Here is a 26,787-nt window from a genome sequence, read left to right on the forward strand (position 1 = left end):
AAAGAACAATTATTTGGAGGAAAGTTAAGATGGAATAAAAAGTAAAAATGAAAATACTCTTATGTATTATTAAAATCTCAGGGATTGGGGAGCCTTGGTGGTTCAGTCAGTTAAGGGTCCAACTCTTCATTTCAGCTAAAGTCATGATCTCATTCATAAGATCGAGCCCCACATTGGGCTCTGCACTGGCATCATGGATGAAACCTGCTTGGGATTGTCTGTCTCTTCCTCTCTCTCTCTGTCCCTCCCCTGCTCGCTCATGCATGCAGATGCTCTCTCTCTCTATCAAATTAAATAAATAAACCTTAAAAAAAATCTCAGGGGTCTATTTTTATATGATACCAATGAATAAGAAATGTAATTTAGAACCATAATGTTCAAACACATTAAGTTCTTCTTGCTCTGGAACAGTCATTTGACCAAACAAGTCATGTCCCTCTACATCACGTAATTCACATCTCTCATTTCTCTGTCACGTTCATTTAATTCATGCCTAATGCTCCCTGCAATGCACAACGAATGTATCTCCTAAAAACTTATTCCTATTTGTATTCATAATGTTGAAAATGAAACTAACATTTACTCCAACATCTGTTCCTTTGACCGCATCACTTCAATTTTATTTGCAACATCACACGTTTTCACGACAGATCCCAAACAATCTCAGGACCATTGAATCAAAGTTGGATTTGTTTTATTTGTCCAATCCTTACATATTTCTAGCTATACTGTTTCCTGCCATTAACCATGCTGAAACTTCCATCTCCTATCTCTAAGTCTTTTTTCAGATGTTCTTGGTGCAATGTGATAATCTTATTTTACACTGCAGTTGGTTCTTCTTGGAAGCAAATGAACACACAACTAAAGGAAGACAACTGAAAAGGGAATGCTAATAGTGGCATTTGTTAATGGACTTCAAGCATTTTTAACAAATATAACTAGAACACATGACCCAGATTTCATGGAAGGCAAGATAAAGCTGGTAATTATCATTTAATCTCTAAGTTATACTTGACCTTAAAGTTAATGAAGTTGAAAAATCTCCATCAATTAAATTTTTAAAAATTTGCAATCATGTGATGTCCCACATATCATTTCAAATGGATTCTTTTCCAGGGGGAAGAGTCTTTTCTAAAAAAATTATTTTCATTTATGTAATAAAAAAGGATAATAAACTGCTGCTTCACATAAGATACCTGCAAATGATCTAAATGAATTTCTTAATTCTAAGTAGACATTTTTCCTAATATTAATAAACAATAAATGCAATGTAATTATTAAGTATTTTAACCTGCTACTCATCTACAGAAAAATAACGTAAATTCCCATTGTTACATTTAAGGTTTTATCTTATAATTTGCAAAATGAGGATGAATTATACATACTCTATCTAAGAACTGGTTAGAATGTTATTCAGACCAGAAAGGAATTTGGCATAAAGTGATTTGGTTTGGGAGATAATCCATGGCAACTTAGATATTGAAGTAGTTAAAGATCTCATTATAATTGGCTTAAAATATAAGACAGTATCATCATATGGCCATTAAGAGTACTGTTGCCTCAAGTGTTCAATAAATTTATATTGTAACATCTTAGTTATCCATGTAACAACTTAGTGTAACATATAAACAAATTCATGTTGCATTACTTGACTGAAGCATCTATGGCAATAAATACATATTTAATCACAAACTTTTACCAAGGACTTATTTTTCTGGAAGGCACTTTTCCACATACTTAATCTTATTTAATCTTACTTTACTTCTGCTCTCCCAACCTCATAATATAAATATTCCCATTTAATAGATGAGGAAACTGAGTCTCAAAGATGTTAGGTGATTTCCATAAGTGCTCACAGTTAATAAATAGAGGTAAGAATTAAACCCAAATCTTCTTGTGCAATATTTTTTTCCATAACATTAGAACTGCTCCCCACTTGTCAATAATGGAAAGATTTTCTTTTCATCCACATAAACATTTTACATTAATTTGTCTATTACATCTCAAAATTTCTTCTGACATATATATTTTTTATAAATAATTAGAGGCAGCTGCACATATAAATCTGTAGAGTATCCATCTAGGTACCAGACTGACTCTTTCACAAAAGGTGGGTATACAAAATAAGTATTTGTTCTGATTTACTTTTCAGCATTGACACAATTGACTAGTAAAGGCGTGGCAAAATTATGAATACTTTTTAACACTAGTAGGTGCTAAATGTTTCTTGCATACTACAAAGAAATGCAAAGGTAAGCAATATGGTGAGAGTAGGGGGCCAAACAAAACTCAAACTCATACCAGAAATTCAATAATGTTACAGGCTATGAATACAAATTTCCTTGGCTGCTGATGAATCCAAGGGTCTCCCCTCAATGTCTCACCAGTTATTTCTGGGTGTACCCTGAGTGTTTCTATGGGATCAGGAATAAATCAACACATACTATCACTGCCTACTTCCCTGCCCCTGGGCATCCTCTGGGTCTTTCCCACATTCTCTGAGTCTCTGCTGAAGCCAGTGCATATCCCTGTGTGCCTACTTTTGTCCCTTTACAAGAAGCTCCCATCCCCAAAGCTGCAAAACTTTTGAAACATCACATAGCATCTTTTTCAGGCTTCACAGCATGTTCAGAGCTACTCAAAAATTTCTTATACCTATTTTTGTTTTATTCTTTGGGACCTGAGTCCTACCATAATCTTTTTTTTTTAAGTTTACTTATTTACTTTGAGAGAGACAGAGAGCAAGTGGGGGAAGGGTGGGGGTGTGTGTGGAGAGAATGGGAATCCCAAGCAATTTCCGTGATGTCAACACGGAGTCAGATGAGGAGCTCAACTTCACCAACTGTGAGATCATGATCTGAGCTGAAAGAGTCCCACACTTATCTGAGCCACCCAGGCACCCCCAGCATATTTTGCTTAGGTCCTAAATACAAGAGTTGATCCTCTTCCCCATCATCACATTTTGTGTCTCCTGCCATTGACTGTTAAAACCAGCTCAAAGTGCCAGGAAGCCCTTACATGCTTGTACATAAACTCCTCTTCACCCTTGGCATAAAACCAAAAGCCCTCAAGAGGATCAAATAAGACTAACAGAAACTAGGGGTAGGTATCATGCTCACATACAGCTATCTTCCTAGTATTTACTGAATTTCAACCAATGGTTCTCAACTGGGAGCAATTTTTTGTCCTCCAGGGGAAATTTGGCAAAATCTGAAAACATTTTTGGTTATGACAACACAGCTACAAACATCTAGCAGGTAGAGGTCTGGGATGCTGCTAAACTTCCTACAGTGTGCAGGAAAGCCTCCGTGACACAGAGTTATGGTCCAAACCACCAGCAGTGCCAGGACTGAAGACCCTGGTGAAACCACGTGATACTCAGAAATATATGACCACACAGGCTCAATAGTTCATCTCTCTAGGCAGGAGCATATTAGCCAAAAATTCAAAAATAGTAACAATTCTTAAAAACCCAGCCTGGAAGGATATTAATACAGCATTAATCTAGAATAGGCCTTTTCAGACTTTAATGAATGTAATAGTCACTTGGTAAGCTTATAAAAATGCAGATTATTAAGACCCAGCCTTGACCCAATTAAGCAGAAATGAGGTTGCATCCAGGAATCTGTATTTCTAACAACCTCTTCAGGTGATTTTGATGCAGCTTGAACCACACTGTAAGAAACCATGTTAAGGAAACCAAATTGTGCACCAATGAAAATAACCTGAAACCCTGAACACTAAAATTCCTCTCTAGTTGAACATATGGCTAAAAAACACTGGATAGCTACAAAATAATTAAGATCATCAATTAAATAAGTTCTCTGCCTTAAACCAGGACTCTCAAAATTTTCATATGCATAGGAGTCACCCGAGATCTTGTAAACGTGCAGATTCTGATTCAGTAGGGCTGAGATAAAGTATGACATTCTGTATTCCTAAGGAACTCCCAGGTGATGGTCTATAGTGCTCCTTGGACCAGCACATTGAGTACTATGGTCTTAACTGCCAAAGAGAGTAAGACAAGACTTCTATTAACAAAGCACAGAAGAGGGAGCCAAGATGGCGGAACAGCAGGGAAGGTTTTGTGTGTCTTGCGTCCATGAAACAAAGTCAGACCAACACTAAACCATCCTACACACCTAGATAACTGACTGGAGGATTAACACAACAATCTGCACCACAGAACCACTGAACCACAGAATTCAGCAGGTACATGGCAGGGAGGTGAACGTGGGGAGAGAGAAGCCAGTGGCGGGCAGGAAGCCGCCTTTGTAGGTGGATAGAGGACAGAGATGGGTGGGGGGGGGGCAGAATACAGGAAAAGCACCCCTCCCCAAAACAGCTGGAGAAAAGTGGAAAATTGGAAACAGCTGCAAGGACTAAACTAAAAAGGGAGAAAGGAGAAAGGAGAGGGTTTAAATTCCATTAAGACTGTAAACAAGGGGAGTGCAAAGTCTGCAACTCCGCAGCTTGATCCCTGGCGGTGCTCTGGTGGGAAGGGCGAATCCCCAGGAACAGAGTAGGGTCCAGGAGGTTCTCGGGCCACACGGGGAAAAGCGGTTCCACTGCTGGAAGGACATTTGGCAGAGACTGTTGAAGCCACCTGGTCCCAGCAGACCCCAGAGAACCGCCACATTCGCTGGTGCTGGAACAAGGTCGTTAAGGCTGAAGTCTGATGCCAGATGTGTGTTGTGATTTCCCATAATCCCTGAAACGCTGCTGCTACACCGTCTCGCTAACTTTTTCTGGGGCGGGCTGGCACCTGGCTGCAGTCTCGGGGCACCAGCAGCAGAGGGTCCAGCAAGCATTCCTGGGTGCACCTGACATTCGGCCATTGCTCATTCGGCCATTGCTCGGTAAGACGCTCCCACAGAGGGGCGGAAAGGGTCAAAGCCGCAGTCTTTTGGAAGTAAGGGGCTGGGAAAAACAGCATCTGAGACAAAACTCGGGAGAGAGGTACTGCCTGGGGCCTGGTCCTGGAGAGTGAAGAAGCGGGGAGTGGATGAAAGCTGAAGACAGAGGACGGGTGCGCGACTTCTGATCAGGGAGAACAGCGTTCCGATACTAGAGACTGGGTAGCTGGGTGACGCCATATTCACTGCTCCCGCGCATGCGCATATGCACCTACAAGCGCCACAGCAATTCACCCCAGTAGGCTAGCAGCATCATCTAGTGAAGAATGGAGCCCTTACACTGAGCCCCGCCCAACTGCGCCAACCTGGCTCTTCAAGAACACAAGTCTCACCACCTACTTACTTTATGGACTATAAAGCGCTACATAGTCTGACTTCTGGGGGAAAACGAAGCATTTTCAGTCTTATTTCAATCTGTTAGCAGGTCCATTTATTCAATTTTCTTTCTTTTTTTCCCCCCTCTTTTATACTACTTTTCTTTTTCTTGACTACAGAAAGAGAAAAAATTCATTTCTATTTTCAATTTTTATTAAAAATATTTTTCTTTAATTTTTTACTATATTTTGTACTTCTGTGTAATTTTTTTTCAAATTCTATCTTACTTCCATCATTTTATTTTAGTTTACTTCAGTATAATCAACTTTTCAAATTCTCAAACGATACCTTTTTTCTTTTCTTTTTTCTTTTTAGTTTCTTTTCTTTTTCTTGAACAGAAAAACTTCATTTTTACTTTCAATTTCTACTAAAAATATTTTTCTTTTTTTTTTACTATATTATTTGCTTTTATATAAATTGGTTCAAATTCTATTTTACTTCCATCATTTTATTTTAATCTACTACAGTGTATTCACTTTTTCAAATTTTCAAACGATTTCTTTATTTCTTTTTTTCTCTTTTTTGTTTCTTTTCTTTTCCTTGAATACAGAAAGAGAAAAAATTCATTTTTATTTTTAATTTTTATTAAAAATATTTTTCCTTAATTTTTTTCTGCTATATTCCTTATTTTGTGTAATTTTTTTCAAATTATATTTTACTCCCATTATCTCATTTTAGTCTGCTTCAGTGTATTCATTTTTTCAAATCCTCAAATGGTTTCCTTTTTTTTATCTTTCCCCTCAATTTTTTTTTCTCTAATCTGTCAAACCACTTTCAACACCCAGACCAAAACACACCTAGGATCTAGCATCATTTAGTAGATTTGTTTGTGTGTGTGTGTGTGTGTGTGTGTTTAATTTTTAAATTTTAATATTTCTTATATTTTAATATTTTTTAAATTTAATTTTTCTACCTCATTAATTCATTTCCTCCCTTCAAAATTACAAAATGAAGGAATTCACCCCAAAAGAAAGAGCATGAAACAATGACAGCCAGGGATTTAACCAACACAGATACAAGCAAGATGTCTGAAACAGAATTTAGAATCACAATAATAAGAATACTAGCTGGAGTTGAAAATAGATTAGAATCCCTCTCTGTGGAGAGAAAAGAAGTAAAAAAAAAGAATGAAATTAAAAATGCTATAACTAAGCTGCAATCACAGATGGATGCAGTGACAGCAAGGATGGATGAGGCAGAACAAAGAATCAGTAATAGAGAGGACAAACTTATAGAGAATAATGAAGCAAAAAAAAGAGGGAGATTAAGGCAAAAGAGCACGATTTAAGAATTAGAGAAATCAGTGACTCATTAAAAAGTAACAACATCAGAATCATAGGGGTCCCGGAGGAGGAAGAGAGAGAAATAGGGGTAGAAGGGTTATGTGAGCAAATCATAGCTACAAACTTTCCTAACCTGGGGAAAGACACAGATATCAAAATCCAGGAAGCACAGAAGACCCCCATTAGATTCAACAAAAACCGACCAGCAACAAGGCATATCATAGTCAAATTCACAAAATACTCAGACAAGGAGAGAATCATGAAAGCAGCAAGGGAAGAAAAAGTCCCTAACCTACAAGGGAAGACAGATCAGGTTTGCAGTAGACCTATCCACAGAAACTTGGCAGGCCACAAAGGAGTGGGAGGATATATTCAATGTGCTGAATCAGAAAAATATGCAGCCAAGAAATCTTTATCCAGCAAGGCTGTCATTCAAAATAGGAGAGATAAAAAGTTTCCCTGAAAACAAAAATTAAAGGAGTTTGTGACCACTAAACCAGCCCTGCAAGAAATTTTAAGGGGGACTCTCTGAGGGGAGAAAATATGAAAAAAAAAAAAATATATATATATATCAAAAGCAACAAAGATTAGAAGGACCAGAGAACACCACCAGACAATCCAATTCTACAAGCATCATAATGGCAATCAATTCATATCTTTCAGTACTCACTCTAAACGTCACTGGACTCAGTGCTCCAATCAAAAGACACAGGGTAACAGAATGGATAAGAAAACAAGATCCATCTATATTCTGTATACAAGAGACCCACTTTAGACCTAAAGACACCTTCAGATTGAAAATAAGGGGATGGAGAACCATCTATCATGCTAATGGTCAACAAAAGAAAGCCAGAGTAGCCATACTTATATCAGACAAACTATACTTTAAATCAGAGATTTAAAGATGGGCAGAAGGGCATTATATCATAATCAAGGGGTCTATCCACCAAGAAGCCCTAACAATTGTAAACATTTATGTGCCAAATGTGAAAGCACCCAAATATATAAATCAATTAATCACAAATATAAAGAAACTCATCGATAGTAATACCATAATAGTAGGAGACTTCAACACCCCACTCACAGCAATGGACAGATCATCTAATCAAAACATCAACAAGGAAACAATAGCTTTGAATGACACACTGGATCAGATGGACTTAACAGATATATTCAGAACATTTCATCCTAAAGCAGCAGAATATACATTTTTCTCCAGTACACATGGAACGTTCTCCAGGATAGACCATATACTGGGACACAAATCAGCCCTAAGTAAAAAAGATCAAGATCATACCATGCATATTTTCAGACCACAACGCTATGAAACTCAAAATCAACCACAAGAAAAAGTTTGGAAAGGTAACAATACTTGGAGACTGAAGAACATCCTACAAAAGAATGAATGGGCTAACCAAGAAGTTAAAGAGGAAATTGACAAGTATATGGAAGTCAATGAAAATGATAGCACCACAACCCAAAACCTCTGGGACGCAGCAAAGGTGGTCGTAAGAGGAAAGTATATAGCAATCCAGGCCTTCCTAAAGAAGGAAGAAAGATCTCAGATATACAACCTAACCTTACACCTTAAGGAGCTGGAAAAAGAACAGCAAATAAAACCCCAAACCAGAAGAAGAGAGGAAATAATAAAGATTAGAGGAAAAATTAATGCTATCAAAACCAAAAAAAAAGTAGAACAGATCAATGAAACCAGAAGCTGGTTCTTTGAAAGAATTAACAAAATTGATAAACCACTAGCCAGTTGGATCAAAAAGAAAAAGGAAAGGACCCAAATAAATAAAACCAAGAATGAAAGAGAGATCACAATGAACACAGCAGAAATAAAGATAATAATAAGAGAATACTATGAGGAATTATATGCCAAATAAAATGGGCAATCTGGAAGAAATGGACAAATTCCTAGAAATATATACGCTACCAAAACTGAAACAGGAAGAAATAGAAAATTTGAACAGACCCATAACCAGTAAGGAAATCGAATTAGTAATCAAAAATGTCCCAAAAAACAAGAGTCCAGGGACAGATGGCTTTCCAGGGGAATTCTACCAGACATTTAAGGAAGAGTTAGCACCTATTCTCTTGAAGCTGTTCCAAAGAATAAAAACGGAAGGAAAACTTCCAAACTCTTTCTATGAAGCCAGCATTACCTTGATTCCAAGAACAGAAACAGACCCCACTAAAAAGGAGAACTATAGACAAATTTACCTGATGAACATGGATACAAAAATCCTCAACAAGATATTAGCCAACCGGATCCAACAATACATTAAAAAAGCTATTCACCATGACCAAATAGGATTTATACCTGGGATGCAGGGCTGGTTCAACATCTGCAGAACAATTAATGTGATTCATCACATCAATAAAAGAAAGGACAAGAACCATCTGATCCTCTCAATAGATGCAGAGAAAGCATTTGACAAAATGCAGCATCCTTTCTTGATAAAAACCCTCAAGAAAGTAGGGATAGAAGGAGTGTACCTCGAGATCATAGAAGCCATATATGAAAAACCCAACGCTAATATCATCCTCAATGTGGAAAAACTGAGAGCTTTCCCCCTAAGGTCAGGAACAGGACAGGGATGTCCACTCTCGTCACTGTTATTCAACATAGTATTAGAAGTCTTAGCCTCTGAAATCAGACAAAGAAATAAAAGGCATCCAAATCGGCCAGGAGGAGGCCAAACTCTCATTCTTCGCAGATGACAGGATACTCTATATGGAAAACCCTAAAGATTCCACCAAAAAACTTCTAGAATTTATTCATGAATTCCTCAAAGTAGTAGGATATAAAATCAATGCACAGAAATCAGTTGCATTCCTATACACCAACAATGTAGCAACAGAAAGAGAAATCAAGGAATCGATCCCATTTACAGTTGCACAAAAAAACATAAAATACCTAGGAATATTTTGAACTAAAGAGGTGAAAAATCTATACACTGAAAACTGTAGAAAGCTTATGAAAAAAATTGAAGAAGACACACACAAAAAATGGAAAAAGATTCCATGTTCCTGGATAGGAAGAACAAATATTGTTAAAATGTCGATACTACCCAAAGCAATCTACATATTAAATACAATCCCTATCAAAATAACACCGGCATTCTTCACAGAGCTAGAACAAATAATACTAAAATTTGTATGGAACCAGAAAAAACCCTGAATAGCCAAAACAATCTTGAAAAAGAAAACCAAAGCAGGAAGCATCACAATCCCAGACTTCAAGCTATACTACAAAGTTGTAATCATCAAGACAGTATGGTACTGGCACAAGAACAGTCACTCAGATCAATGGAACAGAAGAGAGAACCCAGAAATGGACCCACAAACGTATGGCCAACCAGCCTTTGACAAAGCAGGAAAGAATACCCAAGGGAATAAAGACAGTCTCTTCAGCAAGTGGTGCTGGGAAAACTGGACAGCGACACACAGAAGAATGAACCTGGACCACTCTCTTACACCATACACAAAAGTAAACTCAAAATGGATGAAAGACCTAAATGTAAGACAGGAAGCCATCAAAATCCTCGAGGAGAAAGCAGGCAAAAACCTCTTTGACCTCGGCCGCAGCAACTTCTTACTCAACATGTCTCCAGAGGCAAGGGAAACAAAAGCAAAAATGAACTACTGGGACCTCATCAAAATAAAAAGCTTCTGCACAGCAAAGGAAACAATCAGCAAAACTAAAAAGCAACTGACAGAATGGGAGAAGATATTTGCAAATGACACATTAGGTAAAGGGTTAGTATCCAAAATCTATGAAGAACTTATCAAACACAACACCGAAGAAACAAATAACCCAGTGAAGAAATGGGCAAAAGACATGAATAGACACTTCTTCAAAGAAGACATCCAGATGGCCAACTGACACATGAAAAAATGCTCAACTTCACTCATCATCAGGGAAATAGAAATCAAAGCCACAATGAGATACCACCTTACACCTGTCAGAATGGCTAACATGAACAATTAAGGCAACAACAGATGTTGGTGAGGATGCAGAGAAAGAGGATCTCTTTTGCATTGTTGGTGAAAGCATGCTGGTGCAGCCACTCTGCAAAACAGTATGGCATTTCCTCAAAAAACTAAATATAGAACTACTATACGACCCAGCAATTGCAGTATGAGGCATTTATCCACAGGATACAGGTGTGCTGTTTCAAAGGGACACATGCACCCCCATGTTTATAGCAGCACTATCAACAATAGCCAAAGTATGGAAAGAGCCCAAATATCCATTGATGGATGAATGAATAAAGAAGATGTGGCATATACATACAATGGGGTATTACTCGGCAATCAAAAAGAATGAAATCTTGCCATTTGCAACTACATGGATGGAACTGGAGGGTATTATGCTAAGTGATATTAGTCAGTCATAAAAAGACAAAAATCATATGACTTCACTCATATGAGTGCTTTAAGAGAGAAACCAGATGAACATAAGGGAAGGGAAACAAAATAACATAAAAACAGGGAGGGGGACAAAACAAAAGAGACTCATAAATATGGAGAACAAACTGAGGGTTATGGGAGGGGTTGTGGGAGGGGGATGGGTTAAATGGGTAAGGGGCACTAAGGAATCTACTCCTGAAACCATTGTTGTACTATATGCTAACTAATTTGCATGCAAATTAAAAAAAATAAATAAAACAAGTTAAAAATTTTTTTAAAAAATAATAAAAAAATAACAAAGCACAAAACCATCAATCATAATTCTCATTTCCATCTGCATCTGGAAAATGGACATAGACTTTCAATGTTACCTCTACTAGAAAGTTAGCTCCATGAAGGCAGGAGTTTAATCAGTTTTGCTCACAGTTATATGACCAGCACCTGTTCATGGCCTGGCACATAGCATGTGCTCAACACATACTACGAATAAATGAACAATGAACAAAGATTCTCTAAGTGAACTCTAGTGATAGAATCCAATCATGAATCAAAATTCCCCCCAAAAGAGCTTAGAACTCCAATTCCACCTCAGAGGGAAGAAAGTATAGCTAGAGTACAGGGGTAAAAGTGCACCAACTCTGGGGGTCCCAAACAGACCAGAATCTGCTACTCACCCTGACCAAATACAAAGGCAGAGAAAAGAGTCGTGGTGAAACAGGAAAGGACTTTATTTCAGTGAGGCCAACACCAGGAAGACAGTGGACCAATGTCTCAAAGACTGTCTCTGAAATACTGAAAATACTTCCATGTTTATAGAAGGCAAATGAGGGACAAAGGTGGGTAGGTATGTGCACATGGGCAGCAAAGGTCAAAGGGATCATTGTCTTGAGGTCAGTCACAGGTAGGGGTCTTGCTGGCTCAGAGAAGTATTTAGTGCTTGCCCTGGTAGTTTTGGTTTCCAGTAGGGGATGATTTGCCCTCTCCCCCTGTTCCAAGAGACAAGTTAGAAAGAACCCAACTAGTGGGATGCCTGGGTGGCTCTGCTGGTTAAGCTACCAACTTGGGCTCAAGTCATGATCTCACAGCTTGTACATTCAAGAGCCTTGTACATCTCAGAGCCTGGAGCCTGCTTCAGATTCTGTATCTTCCTCTCTCTCAGCCCCTCCCCTGCTTGCTTGCTTGCTCACTCTTTCTCTCTCTCTCTCTCAAAAATAAACATTTAAAAAATTAAAAAAAGAAGTAAAGAATCCAACTTGAAAAGTTTGAGGTCAAAATGGAGGCAGACAGCTGAAGTCCTCTTTTAAAAGTACTTAACCCTATTTAATACATATATGTATCATTAATTGATGGCTGATTCATAATTTGTTCTTTATATAGATAGCTTCCAAAACTCCAACAGACTTACATGAATATTTTTTTTAGAGAAGTGCATTCTTTGGGGCAGAAAATCAGTGAAAGTCACAGTGAAAGTTGACAGTGAAAGTCACATAACTATGATGTTTAGTTTCAAAAGGATAGTATATGGCTAGCACTGATTATTTCTTTAACTTATTTTACATGAGAAACTATGGCTAAGAAGAAATTCAGAGGAATTCAATCTTTATTAGGTTTGGTTTTAAAAATTTAAAGTCCTCCCTTCATATCAGAGAGGACCCTGCCTTCAAAGAAAAAAATGCCCTTTTTCTACAATTTATATATCTTAATGATGTTCAAATTTACAAATGAACAGAAATTGTTTTTGAGTCAGCAAAAGCTGAAATTAAGGATCACAGAGAGTAAATGATGAATGAGCCCAGGACTGCTGCTAATGCAAGTTCAAATTTAGCTGTGTCACTTGATAGTGATTTTCAAGTTTTTCACCAAACTTCTCAATTAGAGAAGGAAAAATTCTTATGAAAAACAACACACAACACACACACACACACACACACACACACACACTCACTCACACACTTATCTCCTCAGCATAGTAAATATGGTTTAAATAGATGTTCCATTAAGGCCTAAAAACACTAATGTTTCCATATATGGCCTTCATTATGTTGAGGTATGTTCCCTACAAACCTACTTTGTTGAGGCTTTTTATCATGAGTGGCTGTGGTACTTTGTCAAATGTTTTTTCTGCATCTATTGAAAGAATCATATGTTTCTTACCCTTTCTTTTCTTAATGTGATGTATCACATTGATTGATTTGTGAATACTGAACCACCCTCGCAACCCAGGAATAAATCCCACTTGATGGTGGTGAATGATTTTTTCAATGTATTGTTGGATTCGGTTCGCTAATATTTTGTTGGGGATTTTTCCATCCATGTTCATCAGGGATATTGGCCTGTAGTTCTCTTTTTCAGTGTAGTCTTTTATCTGTTTTTGGTATCAGGGTAATGCTAGACTCTTAGAATGAATTTGGAAATTTTTCTTTCTTTTCTATTTTTTGGAATACTTTGAAAATAATAGGTATTACTTCTTCTTTATATGTTTGGTAGAATTTGTATGTGAAGCCATCTGACCCCGGACTTTTGTTTGTTGGGAGTTTTTTGATTCCTGATTCAATTTCTTTGCTGGTTATCAGTATACCATATTAATTCTGGAAGTTGGTTTATGTGGCAACTTTTTCACTTTGTTAGATGAATAGATGATGCCTTCATATTTGAAAACATCAGAAATGCTTTTGCTCCTCTCATTTTTGTTGTTGTTAATTTGTAACTGTGATGGTTAATTTTATTTGTTTACCCCAGTGAGCCTTAGGACGACCGGATATTTGGTCAAACTTTATTCTGGGTGTGTTGGTGAGGGTGCCTAGGGATGAGATTAACATTTGAATTGGTGCACTGAGTAAAGCAGATTGCCTCCCTAATGTGAGCTTAAGTGGGTGGGCATCATCCAATCAACTGAAGATCTGAATGGCTGAGTAAGAGGGAAATATTGACTGCCTGATTGTGAGCTGGGATACTGGTCTTCTCTTGCCCTTGAAGTGGAATTTACACCATTGGTTCTCCTGGTTCTCAGTTCTTTGGACTTGGACCAAAATATGCCATGGACTCTCCAGATACCCAGATTGCTGACTCTCAATCAATCAACCTTTCTCTCAGTCCATATATGTCCTATTGGTTGTTTTCCTGGAGAATCCTGATTAATACAGTAACCTCAGGCTTTTTTTAGTTTAAGAAACTCTACCATAACACACCACAGAGAGTACATCATTAGCCATAATTTTGAAAGCTACAGTGTCTATGAGAATTCCCTAATTAATCCCATAGGGCTCAGCCCTCTGGTTATTTATCCCCACTCTGTTAACAGGCCTCCCCTTAACTCCAGTGGGGACTTGTGTGCAGGCTTTACAATCAGAGAATTAAGCTCATTCTGCATCTTTCCCTTCTTATCTCTTGGAGCAACTCTGTGGGGCTATCTCTCGTCTTATTCTTAAAAATATCCTCTCAGATTGGCTCTATATTCCACAGTTAATGATATGCAGATACTAGCTATGTCAGGAATTCACAGTAAATGAATTATTTGTGAAGTGGTAATAAGCTGAGAAAGAGAAAAAAAAGGAAGGAAGGAAAGAAAGAAGGACACAGGGAGAGAGGGAGGGGAAGGACAGGAGGGAAAGAAAGTCTGTTTTCCCATTGTCTTCCTATGTGGGTTATTTACAGGGTCTCAGCTCATTACAAACTTTCTAATGCCATTGAACTGCTTTCTGGATGGAGTACAGATTTTTTTTCCTTTTCAGAAACATTCAATGTGTAAGCCAGTTAGCTACTTTTAAAAAATGTCTCTCTAAAGAAAAATCTATATGCTATTATTATTTACAAAAATAAGAATTAGATTAGGTATCTAATAAGTAAATTAAAAGCAGTAAAAATTGGGGAGCCTGGATGGGTCAGTAGGTTAAGCCTCAGAGTCTTGATATTGGCTCAGGTTGTGATCCCCTGGTCCTCTCTCTCTCTGCCCCTCCCCAGCTCCTAATTGCATGGGCGGGCACTCTCTCTCTCTCAAAATAAATAAATAAACTTTTTTTCTAAAAGTAGTAAAATTTTAAAAACACTAAATCTGTAGATACATGATATGAATTTGAACCCTGGGCTTACTGTTTGCTGTGTGGGTAAATGATTTGGGGCACACCATTTGATTTCCTAGTTCTTTAATTTTCTTCACCCCAAAACAAGATGTTATAGAAATGCCTGCCTTCATCATAGGACCGCTGGAAGAAATCAGATGCTGTATCTATAAAGCATATTAAGTGTCTCTTAAGAATCATATGGTTATTAGTAGCAGGTGGTGCTTTTTATTATAGCCCCACTGACAAACAATAGAAGAAAGAAGAATACAAAATAGAAAAGAATAGAGATATTACTTGTGTTCATTAACAGTTATGCTCACATTACTTCGCACATGGGTTAGAATCTCCAAAAATACAGAACAAGAAAAAAGGTAGAAGAGGTATCATTAGCCAAAGGATTGCATTAAAAAGACAGGAATGAGATGAGAGGAGATAGTGTTTGATGTAACAGGTGGAAAGAAAAGAAGAAAAGATCTAAATATAACTTATAATTTATGTTTGAAGGTGTGCCATGCCTGGCACATAGCAGGCACTAAACAAATGTTTATTAAGATTCTAATCTCCACATTCCAATGGCATTTAAATTAAGTACCTTCTACCTGCCAGACGTGTAATGTTCAAGTGACTTGGTTTGCACATTTTAGATAGAATTAAAATCTTAAGTAAAAATTTAGAGTGTACAGTGAAAGCAAGATAGAGATAGGGAAATTTCTGGGATTTGTGGTCCTTTTACTATCCATATATCAGTGCACATATAATTTAACAAATAGCAAGTGTTCTAAATGAATGAATTCCTTTTCTTGCACTACTCAATTTTTAAAGGCCAAAACATACCAATTTAAAACAACTGAATTCCTTTTTACCTATAAAAATCAATATGACATTAGCCTTTCCTATGCAATATAAGCACAATCCAGTAAGTTCAATGCTTGTCCTCAATAATTCTTTAGTGGTGGGGTAGCCTAAAGGTGCCCATCTGTTCAGCATATCTAAGCATTTCAAAACCATTAACAAACAAATATTTCTTAAACTCTACGTTGTCTGTCTCTATTTTAGAAGTTTAGAGGAATTCAAGGAAAATAAAACAGTTTATGACCACAAGACACTTATAGGTGGGAGACCTATATATACAGGCATACATGTATCAGTCCTTTAATAAACTGTATAGTGTATAAGAAAGTATATTACAACGGGACAATTGGATATAAACCAGTAAAGAACAAGGTATTCATTCTTTGGTCAGAAAAAATTTTAAAAAATAGATTTGAGAAACTAAATCTTTGTACTTAATTCATCACGAAAGTCTTCAGAAAGAAAATAAAACATAAGTAGTCTGGAAGGATAATTAAATCATGAAGTATTAGACCAAAAGCAAAAGGTATTTCTGCCAGATTATAGAAATTTGCTATAGCTACCATAATAAAGTACCACAAACTGGTGGCTTAAGCAACAGAGATTTATTGTCTCACAATTCTGCAGGCTAATAGACCAGAATCAAGGTGTTGGAGGGATGGTTCTTTTCTTAGGGCTGTGAAGGACAATTTATTCCATGCCCCTTGCTTACTTTCTGGGGCTTTCCTGGAAATCTTTCGTGTTCTTCAGTTTGTAGATGCATCACTCCAATCTCTACCTTCATGCTCACATGACATTCTCCCCCTGTGTCTGGGTCTACATTTTCCCATTTTATAAGGACAACAGTCATACTGGAGTAGGACCTCACCCTTTTCCACTATGACTTCATCTTAACTAATTACACTTGTTAACAGTTCCATTTCCAAATAAGGTCACTTCCTGAGGTACTGTGTTTTCAAACTTCACCATCTGAATTTTAGGGACACAGTTCAATCCCTAACACAGATGAACCATTCTGAGCCAAGTAATTGATTAAATAGCTCTAGGTGACTTGCTAAGGCTTAATGGATGAAAAACTGAAAGGCCAGACAACAGAGAACCTTGGAGCCTTCAGGCAACAGAGAACCGTGGAACCTTAGCAAAGGAGCTTGACGTGCTGAACTGGAAGGCACTGTGGGCTCTCAAAGAAAAGAAATGGTGTTTTGTAAACGTTAATCTGGAGAATGGGTCCTGGCTGGGTCAGGAGGGAGTGAGACACTAAAGACAGAATAACTAAGTAGAGGGTGACAGGAAGTAAAAAATATCTGGCAGCAGCAGTCAGAATGAAAGAGATTAAATGAATCCAAGAGAAAGTGGTCTATCAATAAGAGATTATTCCTCTAGGGAGTTCAGATTATACCAAACAATCGCCTATATTCTCATTAATCTGAGTACTTAATAAGACATCAATTACTGATTTCAGTAATTATAGGTGATATGCAAATATATGAATGACTCACTTGTACAAAATTAATTTCCTGTTCTTGTGTAATGCCAAAGGCTTGGAGAGCAACAATGCCAGCCAACTGTTTAAGGAGTTTGGGAATCCAGAAAAAGCTTCTTCAACATAACGCACTATTGGGTTGACACAATGTAATCCCTGGCAACTATCATGCACCGAAGAGAAAAAGTTAACAAATGAATGACTTCTGAAGACACTATCTAAAATGGAATGCCAAGGTGGTCCTAACACAATAGTGAATAATGGAATGTCAAGAAGGAAGATATAGTCAAAACATCAAAAGCTCCTATAATTTTCATTTTAGAATGAAGACATGTAGCAAAGAACCATTCTGGAAAACATGATGGCCAGACTAATTTTTGACAACTCTTTAAGATTACATGTACTGACAAGAGATGAAGTGAAGGGGGAAGTACTGAAATTTTACTAAGAATCTAAAGCAAATGAGGGACATTGAATGGATGGAATTGAATACGTAATTTTTAAAAGAAACATGGTAAACATATATATAGCTTATAAGAAATATAAAGGAGGCCAACATACTTCTGAATATTTTATATCCATTATATCTAAAAGGTGGGCAAGACATCCAATCATAAAATCCTAATATTAAACCATGTTTATAAATACCTAAGGCATTTTGAAACTCATTCATGAACAACAGGTTATCATCTACATGGCTGAGATACTGGAGGTAAAGGAGAGACAGAACTTAAAAGGAAAAAAAGAAGACAGGGAAGAAAAATGTTTCTTTAGCCCTACTTCCTTTAAGCTACTGCTCTCTTCCTCCTTCCCTTCATAAGAAAACATCTAGAAGGAGTTCTGTCCCTTCATCAGATACATTTCTTCCCATTATGCAATATTCAATGTGCTCCCAATTGGCTTGTGTCCTCACTTTTGCACCCAATTTAGCTATTGCTCTTGTCCTCGATGTCATCCATAAAGTTCCATGCAAAGGACATCTCTCAGTCTTCATCTTTATTGATCTCTAAGAAGCATTCCACTTTCTTCTTGAAATTCTCTCTGTCTCTTGGTTCCTATAACACCACCTTGTCTTTTCTCTCCTCCTACATTTCAGCCACAATTTTGCTGTCTCCATCACCAAATCATGTTTTCTATAAAATGCTCAAAGTCTGGAGTTTTCAAAAACTCCCCAGGCAATTTCTTGCAGTTCTTCAGCTACCATTTATATGCCAAAGAATCCCAAATTTTATGTACAACTTAAACTTCTCTGAACTCCATATCCAAGTATATTCAACAGGGTACTCAGCTGTGATGTTCCATAGGTACCACAACGCAACCTGGTGATTTTCCCACCCAGTCTGTTTCCTAAGTAAGTAGCACCACCATCTGCCTGTTACTCAGGCAAAGAAGCCTAGGTAGCAACCTTGAAACCTCTCTCCTCCTCATCTCCTGTCACCCATTAACCAGCAGGACTAGTTTTACCTCACAAATGATCTCAAACGCATCCACATCTCCATTTCCATTTTTAATGCAAGCCACCACTGTCTCTCATTCACTAGTTTCCCATCACCACTGGTTTCCCACGTCCAGTCTTACCTCCATTCAGCCTAAAGCTGAAGTGATTTATTGAAAACACAAATGTGATCAAGGCACTTCACTCCTTAAAAACTTTCATTGCCTACCCCTTTGTTCTTAGCATGAAACCCTTATTTAGTCCTTACTGTGCCCTTCAAAGCCATGCTGCCCTTCATCCATTTCATCAGGCACCTCTCCCTTTGCTCTCTGCCTTCTATCAATTCTTACAAAGTGTTTCTCACCCCCTGGAGGCCTGGAGGTCTGCTGAGTCCTCTACTTGGCAAATTCCCTTCTTTCCCATCCTTACTTCTATGCCTAGCTGATGTTTACTTAATCTTTAGATTTCGGAAACAAACAAACAAACAAACAAACAAACAAACAATTTTCTTCAAGCACTCCCACCCACCCAGATCAGACTCTTGTTAACCTATTTCTCTTTCAGGGCATTTGCCACATGTGAAATTGAATGCTCTTTGGTTTAATGAACTGGATGCTATATTTCTTAACTGAGATAATATCAGTTATGTATGTCTTATTTACTGTTTCACCTCTAGTGTAGCCTTGAACAAAGAAAGCATTCAATAAATGTTTGCCAAATGAACAAATGAACTCCAACATTTAACAGCGCTATTTTAAACCTGATAAGTAAACTGTGGTAAAAATCAATAATCTCAATTACAGTTTTACCATTAAAACAACCCTACAGATTTAATAAACATAATGTATATCACTTACAAATTATTACTTGCTTATTTTTGTATATAATCATAAGTCTAGTTTCTTAGAGGACCAGAATTCTGTAGACCATCTGATAGACAACATGAACCATTGCATAATTTTTAAATGTTGCTTCTAAGAAGTCAAATATCCTTAAAGTTAACAACAATAACAGAATGAAAAGGAAAACCAAATTTGATCAAAATACTGGAAAAAACCTCTTAACGTGAATAATGAAAGATACAATATTAAAAGTCCTCATCATGAAAAATTCAAGATCTCTGTAATAAACCAAGTTTTTCCATCATTTTCTTAACTTTTGAAGATTTTTATCTTTAAATGACAAAGAAATAATGTGAAGAAATTTACAAACCGTCTTTCAGTATGATCCATTCAGAATGCAAAGTAGCTGCTCATTTGTGCTATACATTTATACATAACAATGATAAAAACCCATTTTCAATAGGTTGCATTAAAAAGTTATTTAATCTAAATCTCTGCCCTCTTCTCTTAAACTCTTTCCTGTCTCAATAAACAGCAACATCATCCATGTGTTATTCAAACTCCTTTAATCCCTCCTCAATTCTCCTCCACAATAAACTATCTGCAAGTACTGTTGGCTCTATTTTCAAAACAACACCAAGAACACGCTTCCTCCTCTTTATCTCCCTTATCATTTTCTTAATCCAGACCACCAACATCTTTGCCTAAACTAGCGCAAAAGCCTCCCAACTGGTCTTCCTATTTATGTCTCTTTCTCCCCACCATATTTAACCCATAATCTACAATTTAGTTAATTTAAGGCACTGCAGCCAGAGCCATCCTTTTCAATACAAGAATATCACTCCCCTATTTGAGATGAACCTAAAATCCTTACAAGCCTCCCTAAAATACCTGGCCCCTACTTCATTCTTCGATTGCATCTTAACTGACTCCTCTGCTGCATCACATTATCCTTTCTTTCAGTTTCTAGAACATCCAAGATAGTTCCCACTTAGGGGTTTTCTACTTGCTATTGCTCCTGCTTGAAATGCTCTGTTCCAGATCTTTCTATGCTGTTTCCTTATCATCAAATCTCAAGTCAATTCGTCTCCATCAACCCCATAGACTTTCCCTGACCATCTCATCTAAATTAACCCCCAATCATTCTCTATCACATCATCCTGTTTCATTTTATTCCTATTATTTATTACTACCTGAAACTGCCTTCTCTATTTCTATGGTTACCACTTATTCTCTGTCTTCCCCCTAGAATATGAGATCTGAACACAGGAAACTTCTCAGTCTTATTCACTATTCACTACCCAGTACCTAGAAAAGTGCTTGGTATACAATAGGTGCTCACTAAATCTTTATTACATGAGTGCACATACTTAACCACAACAACAAAAGCAGAAGCTCAAAATAAAAATAATGATCAGAAAATTAAGATCCAGAAAGAGGTATCACATGAATTTATATCATGTGGTTTCATGTTACACATTTTGACAGTATCAGTGGGGCTTATTAGATGTTAGAGATCTCAAATATTATAATGAAAATACACTACTAAGTTTCAAAATGAGCATTTTTTTAAAAAATCTGCATCATAAATGGAGAAGGAAAGACCTATCTTTCAGCAAAAATATAATGGTCTCTTTTGGACTGAATCAGAAGCATTTAAAGAAATACTTTGGAAAAAAAAGGTCAATTTTAAAAATAAATACCAACTTTTAAGGCAGAGAAAATCTATTGAAAGCTAAGAGAAACAACAGAAATTGGTTTCCCAAGGGCCAATAAATCATCGTGTAGCTAAACAGAGGCTGGCAAGTTTATACCTTAGAGGTTTTCTGTCTCCAAGGACCAATGGCACATTCTTGACATTTGGAAAGGATAAGTCTAGAACCCTCCAAATGTCCAAACACCACTGTGTCAGTGTTCTTAGTTGCAAGACCCACTAGCTAGTCACATATTTAATGAGAATCATCTAAATCTGTGCCTCAGGGAAGTAATAAATTACTACATCTCATGGACTTCCAGGGTCTTTCCTGAACAGTATTTGTGAATGTCAAGGGCCTCCTCACAGTATCTGGACTGTTTCCATGAGAGAATAAACTACTGTGGATATTAGTTTAAGATTCTAAAAAAATAACTAGGCATCTATTTACTCCACTGGAGCTATTTACTAAATACCACGGAGCATTAATACAACCACTGAGATTACTCACAGTAGCAAACAAAGATAGCAGTGGTACTTTATCTTCCTGTTAATTGATTGCTTTTGTTCAACAACATTGGAAAAATCTGACTACAATTCTAACTGCAAGCCACAGTAATCATGTCAATATGTGAACTATCTGAATATCTAATTATGAAAAAAGAAAGGCAATTTCACAGTGGAAGTATTATTTTAATTCAAGAAACCAGCCATATAACTTATTAGTCTGACATATAGCAGATAGCTAAAAAACTTTAATTTGAAAGATAATTATTTTTAGCTGATTAATATGCTTCAAATTAAATTCACTGCTTTTAATGGGCCCATCAACTTGACAACCTGGGAAATTAATAAATTTTGCATGCAGTAATCCTAGGAAATTTAAACAGCTGAGCTACACATCATTACAAGGATTACCTTCACAGTAGGCATTGTCCTCTCGAAGAGCCCTAAAACCATCTCGACAGCTACAAACGGCCCTGTCATTGAGATTTCTGCAGACAGAATTCTCCATGCAGTTATGCCTTTCAGAACAAAAGTCATAACCTACAAGAAAAAAGAAACTTATTAAGGTAAATGAAAATATGACAAAATGAATAAATTTTGCTGACTAAATACTCCCTTTGATTTAGAAGCCATTTTTCCCTAAATTATTTTTTAAATTGATACCTTCATCCATTGTTAGAGAACCACATGCCATGTGTACTAAAAGGTGTTTATGTTTAACTCAGGTGTTTCCTACTTCAAGTTAATTCTGTCTCCTATGTCTTCCTTCTGACTTTAGGTTTTCTAGTCCCTGATATTTGATATCAGGGACTAGAAATATACTAGTATAGCCCTCCAAATATCTGGAACAAAGAGAGATCCATGGAGTCCAAAATGAAGATTTACAATACAAAAGACAACTCAGGAGGTGCCTGGGTGGCTTAGTTGGTTAAGTGTCCAACTCTTTGTTTCTGCTCAGGTCATAATCTCATGTTTTGTGAGTTCGAGCCCCACATCAGGCTCCGTGCTGTGCGGAGCCTGCTTGAGATTTTCTCTCTCCCTCTCTATCTCTGCCCTTCCCCCTCTCACTGTCTCTGTCTCTCTCTTAAAAATAAATGTATAAACTTAAAAAAAAGATAATTCAGTGAGAAAGTAATTTGTGAATTAGAGGTTGAACATTATCAGTACTATGGATAATACAGCCCTGGGCCGGATGAAATATGAACATTGTGTACTTAAGAAATGAAACAGCCTGACATCCTTAAAAAAAAAATTGTAAATGTGTCAAAAATGAAAATTATATCACTTTAATTGTCTCTGGAAATCTGCAAGGCAGAGGATGTCCACTCAAAAGAAGGGGGAAAAATATGAATTACAAAGATTTCACAGATTCCAGAGTCTTTATGAGAGGATGGAAAAAAATGGAACATTTTATAAACAGTGGTACCAGTCACGTGTAATTTCTTAGGATCTCTTCTGCCTGTGTGAATCCCTTGTTCAAAGATCTAAGATGCTGAAATGAAAAGTTTAAACACTGGACTCCATACTAAATGGAAATTACATGATTGTACATCATTCAAACAATTTTCCAATTGCCTGATGCATAAGTTATCTATCTCGTTTTACACTGTCTAATGAATTACAATTTCAGTCCATGTACAGAAGAAAAGAGGACTAGAAAAATGTATTTCATGTAGCTCAGAATAAACTCATCTGCTCACATATAGTCAGGGAAAAACTTTTCACCTGAGCCAATCATGAAGCTCAAAGTTCTACACTGGCCCATCTTACTTGTAACCAAATTACCATAGAAGGCTGTGATTCAGTGAAAGGGTGGGACTAAATAGTACCACAACCAGCAGCATACTCTGGCACAGTGCTGTGGTTGGTGTCCATTCTGATTGCCTGGTGCCTATAATGACTATTTTCAATATCACCCCACAGTTAAAGCGTATCCCCCATGAAGTACAACTACAATGTATAGTAAAAAGTTGTGTGTACAACTTCATAAGCCTTAAGAAGGGTGATGCTCTCAAAATGCAATAATGGCATTAAAAAGGGAAATTAAAAAAATGAATTAGTGATTTCTACAGAAATAAAATAGAACAAAGGGGTATGAAGGCCAGAACAATATATAGTCAATAGTGGCATTTAAATCACTTGACAACTAAATTTTCTGGACGTGATCCCTCACAATCTACATTCTCATGTGTAAGGCCCAACCTTTTTAAGTAAAACGTTCATTCTCAAGAAGAGAAAAAGAGTTAAAAATGTTTTCTCCTAAAGTCTTTTTCTTTCCTTCTTTTTTAAGTAGCTAAATTGAGACCGTACTTCTTAAAATGTATTCCATTGTCTTTTTACAATGCCTGAGAAGAAATAATTTCAGTTTAAAAGTCATCTTCATTTTCTACCCCATTAGCTCAGTACCTCATCAATCTATAATGAAAAGTCTCTAAGAAATCACTTCATATTTATTCTAAATTAAAACAAAGTTACTGTAAACACTGGCCCACTCCTTGAGTTATACACAGAATCAAGAGATCATGTTCTAACACAGTACTAACTCTGCAAAATTGCACCTGTAATGTTTCCAACAATGCTGAGAGGGCTGTGACTAACAACAGGTATTGTGCTAAGGCATTTTTATTTTTCTTTCATAAGTTTATATTTTTCAAAACTATCTTTCAATTTTTCCCTTTGCTGCATTTTCTCTTCTCATTCTTCAGACTTTGCCCAATCTATGCCATCACTCTCTAGGCCATTCCACCTCTATTACAGTCCTTCTCCAATTTTACCTGTAAGTAATGCTTAGACCTCTTATCTCAGCATTGAATATCATGCATACATTCACCATGCAGTATCTAATTGCTGCAAGAATTTTCCAACTATAAGATAATGATGTGATCCTACCTTTACTGTTTGAGGTTCAACTAGGGAGTCCTTTACTTTTTATCAGATGTTTTTTTTTTTTTAATTAACCCAGAGACGTGAAAGCTAAAACTTTTGTCAATCAAATTCTAATTTACTCTAAACAATGTCAGATAGATATTTTTATTTATTTTCTCAACAAATTGAATCCATTGGTTGTTTTACTGCTTAGATACAAATGCCAGTATCAAAAGACTACCTATTGATAGGTAGAAAATTCAGATTCAGTTAAAGTGGGTTGTTTCCAAACTATAGGTAATAACTTCAAAAACTCAGTATAAGATGGCAAAAACCCACAGCCCTATTACCTCCACACTTGCATTTCTAGTCATATGTGCTTGGCTTTTGGAGTTGAAAGACCTGGATTTACAACCAAATCTCTATTACTCACTAGCTGTGTAAATTACTACTTGTGTAAAGTAATTAACCTTTAAAACCTTTTTCTCATCTGTAAAATTAAGATGATATCTACCTCACCAAAATGTAAAGTTCAAATGAGATCATCTATGTAAAAACATAATAGCACAGTATTTGTTAATAATTAAAGCAACTAGAGTATTACCAATAAGCCGCTAGCCAATACATTGAGATACTTATCACAGAAGAAAATTCAAGTATTTGTTATAGATGGATGGATCTAATCTAATCTAATACAATCTAGCTTTTATTTCCCACTTTGGACTTAAACTTCAAAGCTACCAAGTTTTCTATTCTTTTTATTATAAGTTTTTCAAATTTACATGAAGTCCTCTGTTTTTTGGTAAGTATAGATCTTTCTATAACATATTAATATGCATTTCCCTACAACTGGTTGAATAGGAAAGGGTGAATACAAAAGATTATGAGTAAGAATAATAAACATAAAAGGTTATACATAATAATCAGGGGAAAGATAATAAACTTTGAGGTGGTTTTTGTCCACTAGGTCTATTTCTCCTTTTTGTGGGGGGAAAAAAACAGCCCACATGGTTGGTTTGGGTGAACCATTCACCCCTATTGTTAGCCCATGTGCCGACAGGAAGATGGACTGTACCGCCCTTCAGGATAATCAATGCATCCCACTGACCTGGAAACATTAGTTCCTTCAGGTCTGGGCATATGACCCAGTTCAGGCTAATGAAGATGATTAAAACTCAATTATGGGACTTTTGTTCAACTCGTGAAGATACTAAGTTTTTCTTTCACCTACTCCAGTATCATAATGATGCGAGCATAAGAATGTCAGTGGTCTAGCTGAAAACACAGGGAGCCTGAAAATAAAGCCACTTCAGAAGAGACAAACAGAGATCCACCTAGGCAAGGGAGCAGGATTGCAGAGTTGTAAAAAGCTTCTCATAGGACCCATATTTTCCATTTCTTGCCTACATCAGTTGGATTGGGTGTTTTATTACTTACACCTAAAAGATTAGTAACTTATTTAGATATTTGCAGGATGATGGATAATCGTGATTTTTCCAAAATTATGTTTCATGTGCATAGATGTATACTTTTTAAAAAGCACTACTTGCAATGGATTTCTTTTAGTGTGTATTAAAAATATGTGAATCTAACAAATAATGCCATTACTTTATGGATACCATTGTTTGGAATGAAGCTAAATTTTTGAAAAATGAGTGACTAACAGTAGATATAAGAAAATTAACTAAATTATGTTATTAGTAGTAATACATATACAACAAGAATCATGAAGGTATAATTGAATAATGTGGGAAACTGTATTATCCAGAAGTTGGGAGAAAATCTATGCCCACTGAACCTTCTATGTATAGATGTCCCTACTACTTATAGGACTTGATGAAGTAAATGCTAAATTAAAGTGGGGCATCCAGGGAGGAGAACTTACTGGTATTGAAAACAGAGAAAGGTGTTGCCAAGGGAGGAGGAAAAAGGAAGAGATGCAGATACAAAAATTCTATAATATAATTTCTGTATCTTTCTGAGTCAGAGTCCTCACTGTATCACCAAGTCTCTGTCATGTTGTAATTCGCTATAACCTTGAAGAGGTTCTCAAACA

The 26,787-nt window shown here is 36.7% G+C and overlaps 1 protein-coding gene across 3 annotated transcripts in view; it reads right to left on the reverse strand.

Annotated features, from left to right (window-relative positions):
- The window catches only part of NELL2 (neural EGFL like 2), a 383,690-nt gene that overhangs the window by 155,064 nt on the left and 201,839 nt on the right, over positions 1 to 26,787 (reverse strand). For all 3 annotated transcript variants that reach the window (XM_053226146.1, XM_027035944.2, XM_053226147.1), the window contains one exon: positions 22,278 to 22,406. In XM_053226146.1, coding sequence (XP_053082121.1) covers positions 22,278 to 22,406 — 129 coding nt within the window. The remainder of the gene's footprint in view (positions 1 to 22,277; positions 22,407 to 26,787) is intronic.

The sequence above is a fragment of the Acinonyx jubatus genome, chromosome B4, assembly GCF_027475565.1.
Source record: "Acinonyx jubatus isolate Ajub_Pintada_27869175 chromosome B4, VMU_Ajub_asm_v1.0, whole genome shotgun sequence".
Classification (NCBI taxonomy): domain Eukaryota; kingdom Metazoa; phylum Chordata; class Mammalia; order Carnivora; family Felidae; genus Acinonyx; species Acinonyx jubatus.